At 36.1% G+C, this 15,436-nt stretch overlaps 1 protein-coding gene across 1 annotated transcript in view; it reads left to right on the forward strand.

The window, feature by feature from the left end:
• The window catches only part of PKP2 (plakophilin 2), a 102,970-nt gene that overhangs the window by 18,854 nt on the left and 68,680 nt on the right, over positions 1–15,436 (forward strand). Inside the window, 1 exon segment of the mRNA XM_037846919.1 lies at positions 4,350–4,485. Coding sequence (XP_037702847.1) covers positions 4,350–4,485 — 136 coding nt within the window.

Raw genomic sequence — 15,436 nt, forward strand, 5'->3', positions numbered from 1 at the left:
CACCTTTTCCTTGACCACTCCCCCCTCAGTCTAGTTTAGATACCCCTCCTGTGTACCCAGCAGCACTGTATGGGTGTCTCTATTAGAGTAATATTTTGCTTGGGCATTTACTTGTCTGTTCTCCTTCAATACTTTGAGCTTCTTGTGAGTGTCTTACTCATCTTTATGTTCCTAGCACCTTAAAACAGAGGAAGGTACATGATAGGCACTATATAAATGTATGGTGGAAAAAAATGAAGGAACTGAAGAAGGAAGAAATGAAATATGTACTCTTTAGTTTTTGCCAGCTAGGTTTTTATTTTATTTTTGTTCTTGCTTAGATTCTAGAGGAAGAATTAACCATATATTTGAGGTTATTGTTTCAATGGACAGGGTAAATTTTATTAGAATACTTAATCAAATTTAAAAGAATAGGAGGACCATTTGAGGTAAAGAAATTTTAAAATAAAGGGAAGAAATCTTCTATTCCTGACAGTGTATCATGTTATCAGCCTAGAGACCACAAATCATAGAAACCAACTCTTCTCTTTGATTTCGAAGGGGAAACTTTGTTCTCTATAAAAAAGAGTGTGGGCCAGAGGTATTCTCTAAAATGAGGAAATAAATTATCAAGATGGCTTCTAGGCCTGACTTTCCTCCTTCCTTTGCTGAGCCCCATGGCTCATTTCAGTTCCCCAGGCTGCTGGCTGAGAGAGCTGCTCCCTGAGACCATACACTCTCCTCCCTTCAACTGCGTTAAGTCTCACGTTTCAAACCCTGTCCAGCCCTTATCTTTTGAATCTACTTTTCTCTGTCTAGTGAAGTTCCTACATGTAAAGGAGTATTCTCTCATATATGTGGCACATTCCTATGGAGTAGCTAGGTATAATTATAAAGAAATGTAAAGACATAAAGTATTAAAGAATGGATGTCTTTCCAAAAGAGGAACAACTGGTTAGTAATTAATGTAGCTAGAAACTGAGACATCGGAATAAAAGAGAGACAATCAACACCTGTTCTAAATCAGACTGATGGAAAAGGGTTAAAAAGATCACCAAGTCAAGGATTCTAGATGAATTTTTCTGCAAATATGATTTCTTTACCTTTTGGGGCTTGGTGGTTCAGCACATGAATATTAGGTTCCTCCAGTGTGCCCAGCACCAAGAGAAATAAAAAATTAAGTGGAATTTATGAAGGTCTAAGAGAGGATCAGTGGAGAAGAAATTATGAGATATAATCAGGTGCTCAGTGTGTGGTACATAGTGTCTATAGGAATTCAGAGAACAAAAGGAGCAATGTGCTCTGGGGTTAGTTGAGGGAGACAGTGGAGAGAGACTGGATCTTTGCTTGTGACATAGAGTGGTAAAGAGCAGAAAAGATGTCATGTTGGCTTCCTTCCACATCCTCTTAATTACCAAGTGCTTTAGTTATTTGATTCTTCAAGTCTCTTGCATCTATACCTTTCTTTCCATTTCTATTTTTGATGGCCCACTTCAAGGCTTGATCGCTTCAGCTGAAACTCTTACAATGTCCTCATGCTGTCTCTTCGTTTCTAGAAACTTATCCACTCCAGAGTCAACTTCCAAAGCAGTGCTTTCATCACACTTTAAAATCTTTGTGAATAGAGGAATTTCATTTATCGAGCATCTGACAACATGCCGGAGGTTCCCATGCATTGTCTCCTGTTGGCTTTTCCTTCAGAAATGTAGCCATACTGTAACATCAGGGGAACCAGCCTGGGAGGCCAGGGCTGTGTTGTTAGTTAGCAGGAATCTGGTTACTGGGGGACTGAACACATAAAAATGTATGTTTTTAATTTTTTCCTATAATGTCTCGTGTTCTGGCTGATGATATTTTACGTTGCTTCCTCTTACATTTCCCATTTACAATTGACATCACTGTACATATTAGTTATATGTTGAAAAGACTCACTTCTGGAGAATATACTTGGGACAAGAGGGGTTGAGAACAATTGCTCTTCCTGATCCTCCCCTACCCCAACCCCATCTCTAAAGCCCCATTTTGGCGACATCAAGAAGTGTTTTATGACTGAGTGGGAAGGGAAGAAGGAAGGAAGGAAGGGGGTGGGGTGGTAAAGGAGCGAGGTGGGAAGAGGGGGAGCAGGAAGGAGTGCTGTAGGGGAATAGAGGAGGAAAGGAATAACTCTAGTGGGGGTGCACAGGAAAGGGTTCACAGAAGTGATGTTTGAATTGAGTCTTGAACAATGGGAAAGAATTAGGTAGAAGGATGGGCTTTCCAGAAAAATCAAAGAGGGTAGTGTGTGAAGAGGCATGTGGTGTTTGCAGAAGGACAAGAGAAGTCTGGTGTGATTGGAGGGCAGGGTAGTAGATCAGAGGAGTGGGAAGAAAAGAAATTGGAGATGGCAGGAAATGGAGCCAGACTAGGGTCAGAATGTTTGCGGTGTTGTGGAGTTGGACTTTATAGACAGTAACACAACAGAAAATTGACACTCTCAGAGCTGTAAAAAACCATCTTATTGAGGAAGTCTTCATTCAGTTTGGCTGCAGGTGAATACTAAGGTTCTTTGTGAATCATGTTCAGGAAAATAATGGATTAGAGTAATGGAATTATTTGTGGGTGTTAGCGAGACTTGGGAAATCCAGACTTCCCTGATTCATTTTGTGGCTTGTGAGGTGGATTAATAGCTGAGTCTTTAGGGGGAAAACAAAAAAGCTGCATTAAACAGAAGGCTAGTCTCACGTTTTAAATGCTCTTCCATCAGTTAAAATATCTGTAATGCTAGGTAGTCAAGACTTAAAATTGCCAATGAGATTGAGATTTTTAGAGTTTTGATTTCTTTGTAAAGGCATTGAGGTCCATGCATGTGAAGTATTTCCATTATCTTTTTAAAAACGTGTTTATATTAAATAAAAGTGCCTCAAATTCTGGTTTTAATGGTAATAGCTTGCATTTTTTGCCAATTAAAATAGGCTATGGAGCACATCTTTGAATATGAGATCATTAGACAATTCTCAGTATAGATGCCAGAAATGTTCTGCTTCACTTTTAATACTCTTAATGCTCATGCAGTTACACTTCTATGTTTGGGCATGTGTTTCAGAAGCAGTGGGTATTAGTTTTCAGTCATGAGACTCATTATTCCTTATCCTCTCACCTGTGCCACACCCACCTGCACGCAAACAGACCATTCACCTCACTACACACGCTCACATCTGTGCACAACAGGCATATTAGGGGCTACCCTGATACAAGAGAGATGTTACTCACTGTGCTTGCTAGGATCTCTAAATTGTCTCAGATACTTGGAATGAATCAGGTGTAGTCCTCTCTGAAGCCAGAGAAGAGCTCTAGATTTCCTTTAAGGCGGGTTGCCATCCTGCGTTAGGTTGTTTTTTTTTTTGAGGTAGTGCTTTCAGAAGCACCAACGTGCTAGTACCCATGTTGATAACTGTCTATGTAAATTAGTCACCCTTCAGATGGGAATAAGAGGGAAAAGAAAAGATAGTCCTTTAAGGCATGTGGGAGTTATTTTAAGAGTAGAAATTTTATTTGTCCTAATAAATTAAATTGTAAATTAGCCTCTCTGTTTCATGACTGTAAATTACCTGAAATTAATAATAGGTATTAATAGGTATTAGTTACCTATTAATAATAGGTATTAGGTTTATGTGTTCTAGGATACACATAAATTGAACCCTATTACAGCAGCAAAGCATATAGCAACACAGAATGTGTATAAGATAGTTTTCGTTAAGAAAAAGCATATTTATAATTGCATTTAATCATTACCAATTCTGATTTATTTATGTCATACCAGCAGGGCTTATTTCCACAAAAGAAACTCAGTGTTTCTGCCTTTTACCATTTACATACTACTATAAGCATTAAGAACATGTTTGAAAAAAAAATTTTTTTTTAACTAAGGTGAAATACATTCTGAGCAGATTTGAGAAAAATGTAGTGATTTTTTGAGGGGGGTTGTTTCCTGTATAGGTGTGACATAACCAGAGTAGGGATAATTTTTAATTTCTGTAATCAAGTTTCTTTTAATTTCAACCAAAAGTTCTGTTGTGCCTTCAAAGTCACTTTTTAAGGTGTGATTACCAGGCAACACGTATTTATCTAAAAAGAGTTCAGTTTCTTTCTTTGGTAGATGTTACAGTTCTACTCAATTCAGTGAAAACTTCAGAGCCTAGTCTGAGCGGAGTTGAGGTATCTCGGCTTCAGTTTCCTTATACTTCCTGATGTCTGGATGCTGATTATTCTTTTGACTGAGGAACAGTCATGGCTCAGATGTTCTAGATGTTTCCTAATATTTAGCCAAGTCAGGCTGGTAGGCAGGAGGGAGCAGGTTTGGTATTTTGCTGAATCTGTGACTGTCTATCCAGGAATGCAGACATGGAGATGACTCTGGAGCGAGCAGTGAGCATGCTCGATGCAAACCACACACCACCATCCAGGATTTCTGCTGCAGCTACTTTCATACAGCATGAGTGCTTCCAGAAATCTGAAGCGCGGAAAAGAGTGAGTGTCATTTTATAGTGTGCAAACCCCAGCACATTTTCACGTCTAATATGGTGGCCCTGCAACTGAGACTAATTTATTTGAATTTTTAAATATATTTATTGAACTTTTTTATTTAAAAGAAAATACAAAAAATATTTCCTGTAATTAAGGAACTTAGAAAGTAAGTCACCTTTCTTTTACCTTTCCTCCTAACCTCCCCCTTTAGAACCATCCTAAGAAGCAATTATTATAAAGTCTGTGTATTTCCTGATTTTTCTAAGAGTGTTTATGTGCATGTGTATGTATGTGCATCAGGCTATATGTTTTCTTTATTTAAAAAAAGATATTAAATGTAAGCAATGTTTTTCAACTTTAAAAAACTTAGCATGTATATTTCATGATTTCTAATTTTTCGTATTGTAATAATTGCTCAGTGAATAGCCCCCCACAAAAATGGAATCACTAAGTCGTTTTATATTTGTTTTTAGAAGTGATACATTTGTGGGAGGGAAAAAATCATGCAGTTAACCTTTTATTAACAAACTGCTAAACTGTTTTCCAAAGTGGCTATGCAATTTTACGTTCTCTCTAGCACCATAGAGAGTTCCAGTTCCTCTGCATCCTCTCTAAACACTTGATATTATATCGTCTAAATTCTAGTGGGTGTGTAGGCATATCATTGTGTTTTTGACTTGCATTTCCATAATGATTAATGCTATTGAACATCTTTGCATGTGCTTATTTTCCATCAGTATGCCATCAGTGGTGAAATGTCTGTTCAAAAGTTTTGTGCATCTTTAATTGGGTGGTTAGTTTTTTATTATTGAGTTTTGAGAGTTCTTTATATATTCTGGATGCAAGACCTTTTGCAGATATATGATTTGCAAATACTTTCTCCTAGTTGTGTTTTGTCTTTTCATTGTCTTAACAGTGTTTTTGGTAGAGCAAGTTTTAATTTTGATGAAGTCCAAATTATCACTTTTTACCTTTGTGGTTCATGCTTTTTGTGTTATATCTAAAGAACTCTTTCCCTACTCAGAGGTCACAAAGATTATTTCCTATGTTTTTTCTGTAGAAGTTTTATAAGATTTAGGTTTTATGATTAGATCTATGGTCTATTTGGGGTTAGTTTTTGTATATATTGTGAGGTATGGATCAAAGTTCCTTTTTTTTACATGTGTTTCCTTTCTCCACTGGACTTTGTATTCTGGTCCACTGATTTATTTGTCTGTCTTTTGGCAAACACTACACTGCTTTGATTACTACAGTTTTGTAAGTCTTGAAATTAGGTAGGGTTAGTCCTCCAATTTTGTTCTTTATTTTTCAAAAATTTTTTGGCTATTCTAGTTCTTATGCATTTCTGTTTGAATTTTAGAATCAGCTTGTAAATTTCTACAAAAAAGTTTGCTGGGTGTTTCGAGTTTGATTTTACATTGACTCTGTAGATCAATATGGGAGAATCAATGTCTTCATGATGTCGCATCTTCTGAATCACGAACATGACATATCTCACCAATTATTTAGTTTTTAAATTTTTCTAAGTAGTGTTTTGTAGTTTTTTTCTCTAGAGTTCTTTCATGTATTTTGCCAGTTAACCCTAAATATGTAATATTTCTTGGTGCTTTTATAAATGATACTGTTCTTTTAATTTTAATTTCTGATTGTTCAATGCCCCTATATAGAAATACAATTGAATTTTGTGTATTGATCTTGTATCCTCTGATCTTACTGAATTTACTTCCTATCTTTAGTGGCTGTTTTGTAGATTTCATCAGATTTCTCCATAAAAGATCATATCATCTGCAGATGAAGACAGTTTTGTATCTTCCTTTCAAATCTGGCTGCCTTATAATTCTTTTTTCTTTTCTTTTTGTACTTGCTAGAACCTCCAGTTCAATTTTGTGAAAGAGTTTTTGTAGAAGTGGTATTTCTTCCTTAAACGTTAGAATTCAGCAGTGAAGACATCTGGGCCTGAAGTTTCCTTTGTGAGAAGGTTTTTAATTACAAATTCAATTTAATTGATATGTAGTTATGCAAGCTGTTTCTCCTTGAATGAGAAATATTCATCCAAATTGTTCCAAAGATGTTTGGTGTAGGTGCCATCTGATATAATTTACTTCTGCCTGTTTTTCTTTAACATTTCTTTTAATGCAGGTCTGCCGGTGATGAATTTTTTCAGGTTTCATATCTGTAAAAGAATTTTACATTTGCTTTTGGAAGATCTTTTTACCAGTTCTAGAATTCCAGGTTGACAATATTTTAATTACAGTACATCAAAGTTGTTACTCCACTGTCTTCTCACTTGAGTTCCTTCGGACAAGAAATCTGTCATCCACCTCTTTGTTCCCCTGACATAACTTGTCTCTTTTATCTCTGGCTGCTTTTTAGATTTTCTCTTTATCACTGGTGTTGAGCAGTGTGGTCATGATGTGCTGTGGTGTAGTTTTCCTTATGTTTCTTGTGTGTGGGTTCATTGAGCTTCTTAGATTTGTGGATTTTTAGTTTTCATCAAATTTGGAAAATTTCCAGCCATTATTTCTTCAAATATTTTTTCTGTTCACTCCTTCCTTTGGTGACTCCAATTATACATATGTGGTTGCTTGATGATGTTCCACAGCTTATCGGTAGTCTGGGATTTTTTTTTTTCTTTTCCTTTTTTAGTCCTTTTACTCTGTGTTTTCATTTTAGATAATCTCTTATTATATGCTTCAAGTTCACTAATGCTTTCTTCTTCACTGTTTACTATGCCATTAACCCCAGTCACTGTATTTTTCATTTCGGACATTGAAGTTTTCATCTCTTGTGACTGTTCCCTCAAATACTTTTGGGTGGTTTCCTTGGCCTTGGGTAATTAGTTTTTTTGCACACATGCACTGAGCAATACTTTACTGTATTCTAGAGGAAGACCCTTTGCAGATCTCTGGAGTTATCTTTCTGTGCAGCTGTTTCCTCTCAAGTACTCTGCTCTGAAAACTCTAGCCGCTTCGGTCACCCCAGATTCTGAGCTTCTTTTTCTCCACTTTGGAAGTTGAGCTCAGCCTCAGCCTTGTCTCACCATACTGTAGCCTGGAACTCTCTAAAGGCAGAAAGCTGGGGCAGTAGTATGGCTTATAACCTCACTTGTTTTTCCTCTCTCAGGGATCACTGTCCATTATGCCTCATGTCCAATTATTTTTTTAAAACCACTCTTTTATATATTTTGTCCAGTCTTTTAGTCATTTCAGGCAATAAATAAATATAGTTCTTATTTCTATTGAGTCTTCATTCCTTCCTACAGCTGAATAATATTCCATTGTATTCATATACCACATTTTGTTTTTCCATTCATTGGTTGATGGACACTTGGACTGCTTCCATCTTTTGGCAGTTGTGAATAATGCCGTTGTGAATATCAATATGCACATAACTGTTTGAGTCTCTATTTTCAGTTCTTTGGGGTGTATAACTAATAGTGAGATTGCCAGGTCATACGGTAATTCTATACTTGCATTTCCGAGGAACTGTCAAACTGTCCTCCACAGCGACTGCACCACTTTATATTGTTCCAACAATGAATGACTGTTCCTATTTTTCTGCAATCTCTTCAACACTTGTTATTTTCCATTTTTTAAATAGCAGTCATTCTAATGGGTATGAAGTGGCATCTCATTGTGATTTTGATTTGCATTTCCCTGATGGCTAATTAAGTGGTCTTTTGCCCTTTTGTCAAAAATCAATTGGGAAAAAAAATCAGTTGTCCATAAATGTGAGGGTTGATTTTTGAGTTCTCAGTTTGAGTCCGCTGATCTATATACATGTCCTTGTGCCAGTACCATGCTGCTTTGATTACTATGACTTTGTCATAAGTTTTAAGATGGGGAAGTGTGAATCCATCAATTTCACTTTTTTTTTTTTTTTTCCCCAAGATGGCTTTGGCTATTCAGGGCCACTTACCTTTCCACATAAATTTGATGATTGGCTTTTCCATCTGCAAAGGAGGATGTTGGAATTTTGATGGGGATTGCCTTGAATTTATAAGTTCCTTTGGGTAAGATTGGCATCTAAACAATATTTAGTGCTCCAATCCATGAACACAAATTGTCCTTTCATCCATTTTGGTCTTCTTTGATTGCTTTGAGCAATGTTTTGTAGTTTTCTGTGTACATGTCCTTTATATTCTTGGTTAAATTTATTCCTAGATATTTGATTCTTTTAGTTGCTATTGTAAATGAAATTTTTTCTCAATTACTTCTTTCAAGTGTTCATTGCTTGTGTATAGGAATCCGATTTTTGCACATTAATCTTTTACTCCACCACTTTGTTGAATTCATTTATTAACTCTAGAAGCAATCTTGTGGATTTTTCAAGATTTTCTGTATATAGGATCATGTCATCTTCAAATAGGGAAAGTTTCACCTCTTCTTTTCCAATTTTAATGCCTTTTATTATTTTTTTTTTTTCTTGCTTAAATGCTCTGGCAAGAACTTGTAGTACAATATTGGATAAGAGTGGTGACAGTGGGCATCCTTGTCTTGATCCTGATCTCAGAGGGAAAGTTTTCAGTCTTTCATCAGTGAGTAGGACATCAGCTGTGGGCTTTTCATAAATGCCCTTTTTCATGTTGAGAAAGTTTCTTTCTATTCCTATCTTTTGAAGTGTTTTTATCAAGAAAGGATGCTGGTTTTACAAAATAATTCTCTAGTTCTTATCTTGCAGGATTTTGAAATCAGTAGGTTCTGGAATACCAAAATCCCACTGTCTGAACAAAGCTTATGTAACTTCACCTCTTTCCTTTTGTAATGCTAGTCAGAATGTATCTTCCCATCAATCTGTTTAACCAGAGCTGGGACTTGATTTTTCATGGCCTTCCACAGCTGTCCCTTAATATTCCTGCCTTCTCTGTGCTTTGCTGCATGGTTTTCTTAAGTAAGTTTTCTCAAGAACCGGGTAATTCTGGTATCTTCCTAAGCTCTCCCATTCTTTATGGTCTCTGAGCCTTTAAGGGGAACACTTACTATTTATTCTTTTTCAATGGCTTTAATATTATAATTATCAATAGTTTCCTAGATCCGGGTTCCTGACTTTCAAATGGCCATTTTCTATCACATAGATTTTTATTCTCCTCCTCCTTCTCTCTTACTCCAGTTTAGTTTGTCTTCCTTTATCTTTCTTCCATTTTTCTACTGAACCTGTTAAGATTTTAAAATTGAATAAATCAGTTTATAAAAAAAAAAAAAAAAGGGTGCTGGATTTTGAAAAATGCTTTCTGCATCAATTCAGATGATCATGTTTCTGTTTCTGTTTTTGTTTTTTTTCCCTTAATGTGATATATTACATTAAGTTTCTTACGTTGAACCATTCCTGCATATCAGGGATAAATCCCACTTGATCATGGTGTATAACTCTTTTAATATGCTGTTGGATTGAGTTTGCTAGTATTTTGTTAAGGATTTTTGCATCTATATTCATAAAAGATATTGGTCTGTAGTTTTCTCTCTGGCTTTAGTATGTGGGTAGTTTGGCCTTGAAGAATAAATTAAGGAGTGTTCCTTCCTCTTCAATTTTTTGGAGGAGTTTGAGCAATATTGGAGTTAAGTCTTCTTGGAATGTTAGGTAAAATTCCCCTGTGGAGCCATCTGGTCCTGGGCTTCTCTGTTGAGAGGTTTGATGACTGATTCTCTTTACTAGTAATTGGTTTGTTGAGATCCTCTGTTTCTCCTTGAGTCAGCGTAGCATGTTGCTAGGAATTTGTCCCATTTCATCTAGGTTATCTAATTTATTGGCATACGGTTCTTCATAGAATGTCTTATTTTCCTTTTTGTTTCAGCGAGGTTGATAGCCATGTCCCCATTTTCATTTCTGATTTTCATTATTTGTAACCTCTCTTTTTCTTTGTCAGTCTAGCTAACGTTTGGTCATCTTATTGATCTTTGTAAAAAACCAACTTTTGGTTTTGTTGATTTTCTCTCTTTTTTTTTTCCTTCTATTTCATTTATCTCCACTCCAATCTTTGTTTTTTCCTTCCTTTTGCTCACTTTGCGTTTAGTTTGATATTCCTTTTCTGATTCTTCCAGTTTAGAGGTTTGTTCTCTTATTTGAAGTATTTCTTCCTTTTTAATGTAAGCATTTAGAGCTATAAATTTGCCTCTCAACACCACTTTTGCTGCTTTACATAGGTTTTTGTATGTTGTATTTTCTTCTTCATTTGCCTCAAGATAGTTCCTCATTTCCTTTTTGATTTCCTCTTTAATGCTTGCTTAAGAGTATATTGTTTAATTTCCACATGAATTTTCAATTTCTCTCCCTGTTATTGATTTCTAGCTTCATTCTGATATGGTTGGAAGAGATACATTGTATGATTTCAATATTTTTGAATTTGAGACTTTTTTTGTGACCTAACATATTGTCTATCCTGGAGAATAATCCATATGCAGTTGAGAAGTATGTGTTCTATATATGTCTGTTAGGTCTAGTTGGTTTAGAGTATTGTTCAATATTGTATTTCCTTGTTGATTGTCTAGCTGACTAAATATTCTGTCTATAATTCAAAGTGATGTATTAAAGTCTCCTAAGATTAATATAGAACCACCGATTTTTCCCTTCAAATCTGTCAGTATGTGTTTTATATATTTCGGGGCTCTACATTTGGGTGCCTGTACATAATAAGCAAAATTGTTACTTCTTGTTGAATTGATCACTTTATCAGTATATAATGACCATATTTGTCCCTTGTAACTGTTTTTGACTTAGAGTATTTTGTCTGATACTAGTATAGTTACCCTTGGGTCTCTGTTGGTTATTGCTTGCATGGTAGATTTTTTTTCCATGTTTTCACTTTCAACCCACTTGTATCTTTGAATTTAAGGTGACTTTCTTGCAGACAGCATATAATTTGGTCATGCTCTTTTATCCATTCTGTCAATCTCTGCCTTTTGACTGGCGAGTTTAATCCAGTTCATTTAAAGTCACTAATGATAATGCAGGACATTCTTCTGCCATTTACCTTTAGCCTTTGTAAGTCTTATACCTTTTTTCACCCTCAGGTCTTCTGTTAATGCCTACTTTTATATTTATTTGATTTTTTGTGTTGTGCCATATTGAAAGCCTTCTCTTTTCTATCTGGATATATTTTTCATCTGTTTTCCTTATGTTTACCATGAGAAAAAAATTTAACATCCTAAATATATAACCATCATGTTTAGTTTAATACCAATTTCATTTCAATGACATACACATATACTTTTTTTAAACCCCTCCCTGCCCCCACCTTTTTTTACTTGTTACCACTTACATCTTTGCACATTAAGTATGCAAAACCATAGACTTATCATTACTTTTTATGCATTTGCCTTTTAGCACTTATGGGAGGTAAGAAATGGACTTATATACCAACGAATGCACAACAATAATACTGTTATTTATAATTACCCAAATGGTTCTCTTTACAGCAGGTCTTTTTGTTTCTTTATGTTACTTTGAACCACTGTCTAGTGTCCTTTCTTTTCAGTCTGGAGAACTCCTTTTAGCATTGTTTGAAGGGCGGGTCTAGTGGCCATGAACTCCTGCAGCTTTTGTTTATCTGAGAATGTTTTAATTTCTTCCCCCATCCCCCATTTTTGAAAGAAAGGTTCATGGGATATAAAATTCTTGGTTGGCACTTGTTTTCTTTAAGAACTTTATTTCAACCCACTCCCTTCTTGCCTCTATGGTTTCTGATGAAAAAAAAATGGCCCTCATTTGAATTTGGACTCCCTTCTACTTAATATGTTGCTTTTCTTTTGCAGCTTTCAGAACTCTCCCTGTCATTTGGATTTGATAATGTGATCATTACATGATGGGGTACATTTTTCTTCATGTTTATCTTGTTTGGAGTTCTCTAGGCTTCTAGGATTGCACAGTCACGTCTTTTGCTAAGTTTGGGAAGTTTTCTGTCATTATTTCTTTAATTATTCCTTCTGCCCCTTTCTCTCTTTCTTCTCCTTCTGGGATTCCTATAATACATTTATTGGTATGCCTGATTTTTTTTCCAAAGGTGTCTTAGGCTATTTTCATTTTTTTTAATTCATTTTATTGAGATATATTCACATACCATGCAGTCATACAAAACAAAGTGTACATTCAGTTGTTTACAGTACCGTTATACAGATGTACATTCATTACCAAAATTAATTTTTGACATTTTCATTACCACACACACAAAAATAATAAGAATAAACATTAAAGTGAAAAAGAGCAATTAAAGTAAAAAAGAACACTGGGCACCTTTTTTTGTTTTGTTTTGTTTGTTTTTTCCTTCCCCCATTTTATACTCATCCATCCATAAACTAGACAAAGGGGAGTGTGGTCCATATGGCTTTCCCAATCACATTGTCACCCCTCATAAGCTACATTTTTATACAATCGTCTTCAAGATTCATGGGCTCTGGTTTGTAGTTTGATAGTTTCAGGTATTTACTGCTAGCCACTCCAATTCATTAGAACGTAAAAAGGGTTGTCTATATTGTGCGTAAGAGTGCCCACCGGAGTGACCTCTCAGCTCCTTTTGGAATCTCTCTGTCACTGAAGCTTATTTCATTTCCTTTCACATCCCCCTTTTGGTCAAGATGTTCTCCATCCCATGATGCTGGGTCTAGATTCCTCCCCAAGAGGAATTGCCAGGGAGGTTCACTCCCCTGGGTGTCAGAGCCCACATAGGGGGATGGGCAGTGATTTCACCTGCCAAGTTGGCTTAGGTAGAGAGAGAGGGCCACATCTGAGCAACAAACAGGCACTTGGAAGGAGGCTCTTAGGCACAATTATAGGGAGGCCTAGCCTCTCCTTTGCAGCAACAGTCTTCCCAAGGGCAAGTCCTGTGGTAGAGGGCTCAGCCCATCAAACCACCAGTCCCCCATGTCTGTCAGCACATCAGCTACCATCAAGGTGGGGAAGCCCAATACCCCTGCATTCTCCACCAGCTCCTCAAGGGGCTTTGCATATTTTTTTAATTGTTATTTTTTTTAACTTTTTTTTTTAAATCAAGTGTATTAAAAAAAAAATACAATAAACAACAAAAAAAAACATTTCAAACAAACCATAACAAGGGAGTAAGAAAAAGACAACTAACTTAAGACAACTACTTTACTTCCAACATGTTCCTACGCTACCCCAAGAAAATAACCTAATATAGCAACATTTCTGTTAGCTTGTTCCTACGATACCCATCAGAAATTAACAGACCATAGTCATTCCTCGGCATTCCCAGAACGTTAAATTTACCCACGATAGCTTATCTGTTCTTATTGGGTTATCATTCCCCGTTCCTTAATTTCTCTCTATCACTAGTTCCCCTACATTCTACATTATAAACCATTTGTTTTACATTTTTCAATGTTCATATTAGTGGTAGCATATAATATTTCTCTTTTTGTGCCTGGCTTATTTTGCTCAGCATTATGTCTTCAAGGTTCATCCATGTTCTCATATGTTTCATGACACCTTTCCTTCTTACAGCCACATAATATTCCATCATGTGTATATACCACATTTTATTTGTCCACTCATTTGTTGAAGGACATTTGGGTTATTTCCATCTCTCGGCAATTGTGAATAATGCTTCTATGAACACTGGCGTGCAGATATCTGTTTGTGTCACTGCTTTCAGAACTTCTGGGTATATACCGAGAAGTGCAATCGCTGGATTGATAGGTAACTCTTTATCTAGTTTTCTAAGGAAGTGCCAGACTGACTTCCAGAGTGGCTGAACCGTTATGCAGTCACACCAACAATGAATAAGCTTTCCAATTTCTCCACATCCTCTCCAACATTTGTAGTTTCCAGTTTGTTTAATGGCAGCCATTCTAATTGGTGTGAGAAGGTATCTCATTGTGGTCTTAATTTGCATCTCTCTAATAGCTAGTGAAGCTGAACATTTTTTCATGTGCTTCTTGGCAATTCATATTTCCTCTTCAGAGAACTGTCTTTTCATATCTTTTGCCTATTTTATAATTGGGCTGTACTACTGTCATTGAGTTGTAGGATTTTTTTATATATGCAAGATATCAGTCTTTTGTCAGATACATGGTTTCCAAAAATTTTTTCCTGTTGAGTTGGCTGCCTGTTCATCTTTTTGACAAATTCCTTTGAGGTACAGAAACTTCTAAGCTTGAGGAGTTCCCGTTTATCTGTTTTTTCTTTTGTTGCTTGTGCTTTGGGTATAAGGTCTAGGAAGTGGCCACCTAATACGAGGTCTTGAAGATATTTTCCTACATTATCTTCTAGGAGTTTTATGGTACTGTCTTTTATATTGAGATCTTTGATCCACTTTAAGTTAATTTTTGTGTAGGGTGTGAGGTAGGGGTCCTCTTTCATTCTTTTGGATATGGATATCCAACTCTCCCAGCCCCATTTGTTGAAAAGACTGTTATGTCCCAGTTCAGTGGCTTTGGGGGCCTTATCAAAGATCAGTCAGCCATAGATCTGGGGGTCTATCTCCGAATTCTCCATTCAATTCCATTGATCAATATGTCTATCTTTGTGCCAGTACCATGCTGTTTTGACAACTGTGGCTTTGTAATAAGCTTCAAAGTCAGGGAGTGTAAGTCCCCCCACTTCGTTTTTCTTTTTTAGAGTGTCTTTAGAAAGTCGCGGCATCTTCCCTTTCCAAATAAATTTGATTACTAGCTTTTCCAAGTCTGCAAAGTAGGTTGTTGGAATTTTGATTGGGATTGAATTGAATCTGTAGATGAGTTTGGGTAGAATTGACATCTTAATGACATTTAGCCTTCGTATCCATGAATATGGAATATTTTTCCATCTTTTAAGGTCCCTTCTATTTCTTTTAGTAGGGTTATGTAGTTTTCTTTGTGTAGGTCTTTTACATCTTTGGTTAAGTTTATTCCTAGGTACTTGATTTTTTTAGTTGCTATTGAAAATGGTATCTTTTTCTTGAGTGTCTCTTCAATTTGTTCATTTCTAGCATATAGAAACATTACTGACTTAATGTGCATGAATC

The sequence above is a fragment of the Choloepus didactylus genome, chromosome 8 (assembly GCF_015220235.1).
Source record: "Choloepus didactylus isolate mChoDid1 chromosome 8, mChoDid1.pri, whole genome shotgun sequence".
Classification (NCBI taxonomy): domain Eukaryota; kingdom Metazoa; phylum Chordata; class Mammalia; order Pilosa; family Megalonychidae; genus Choloepus; species Choloepus didactylus.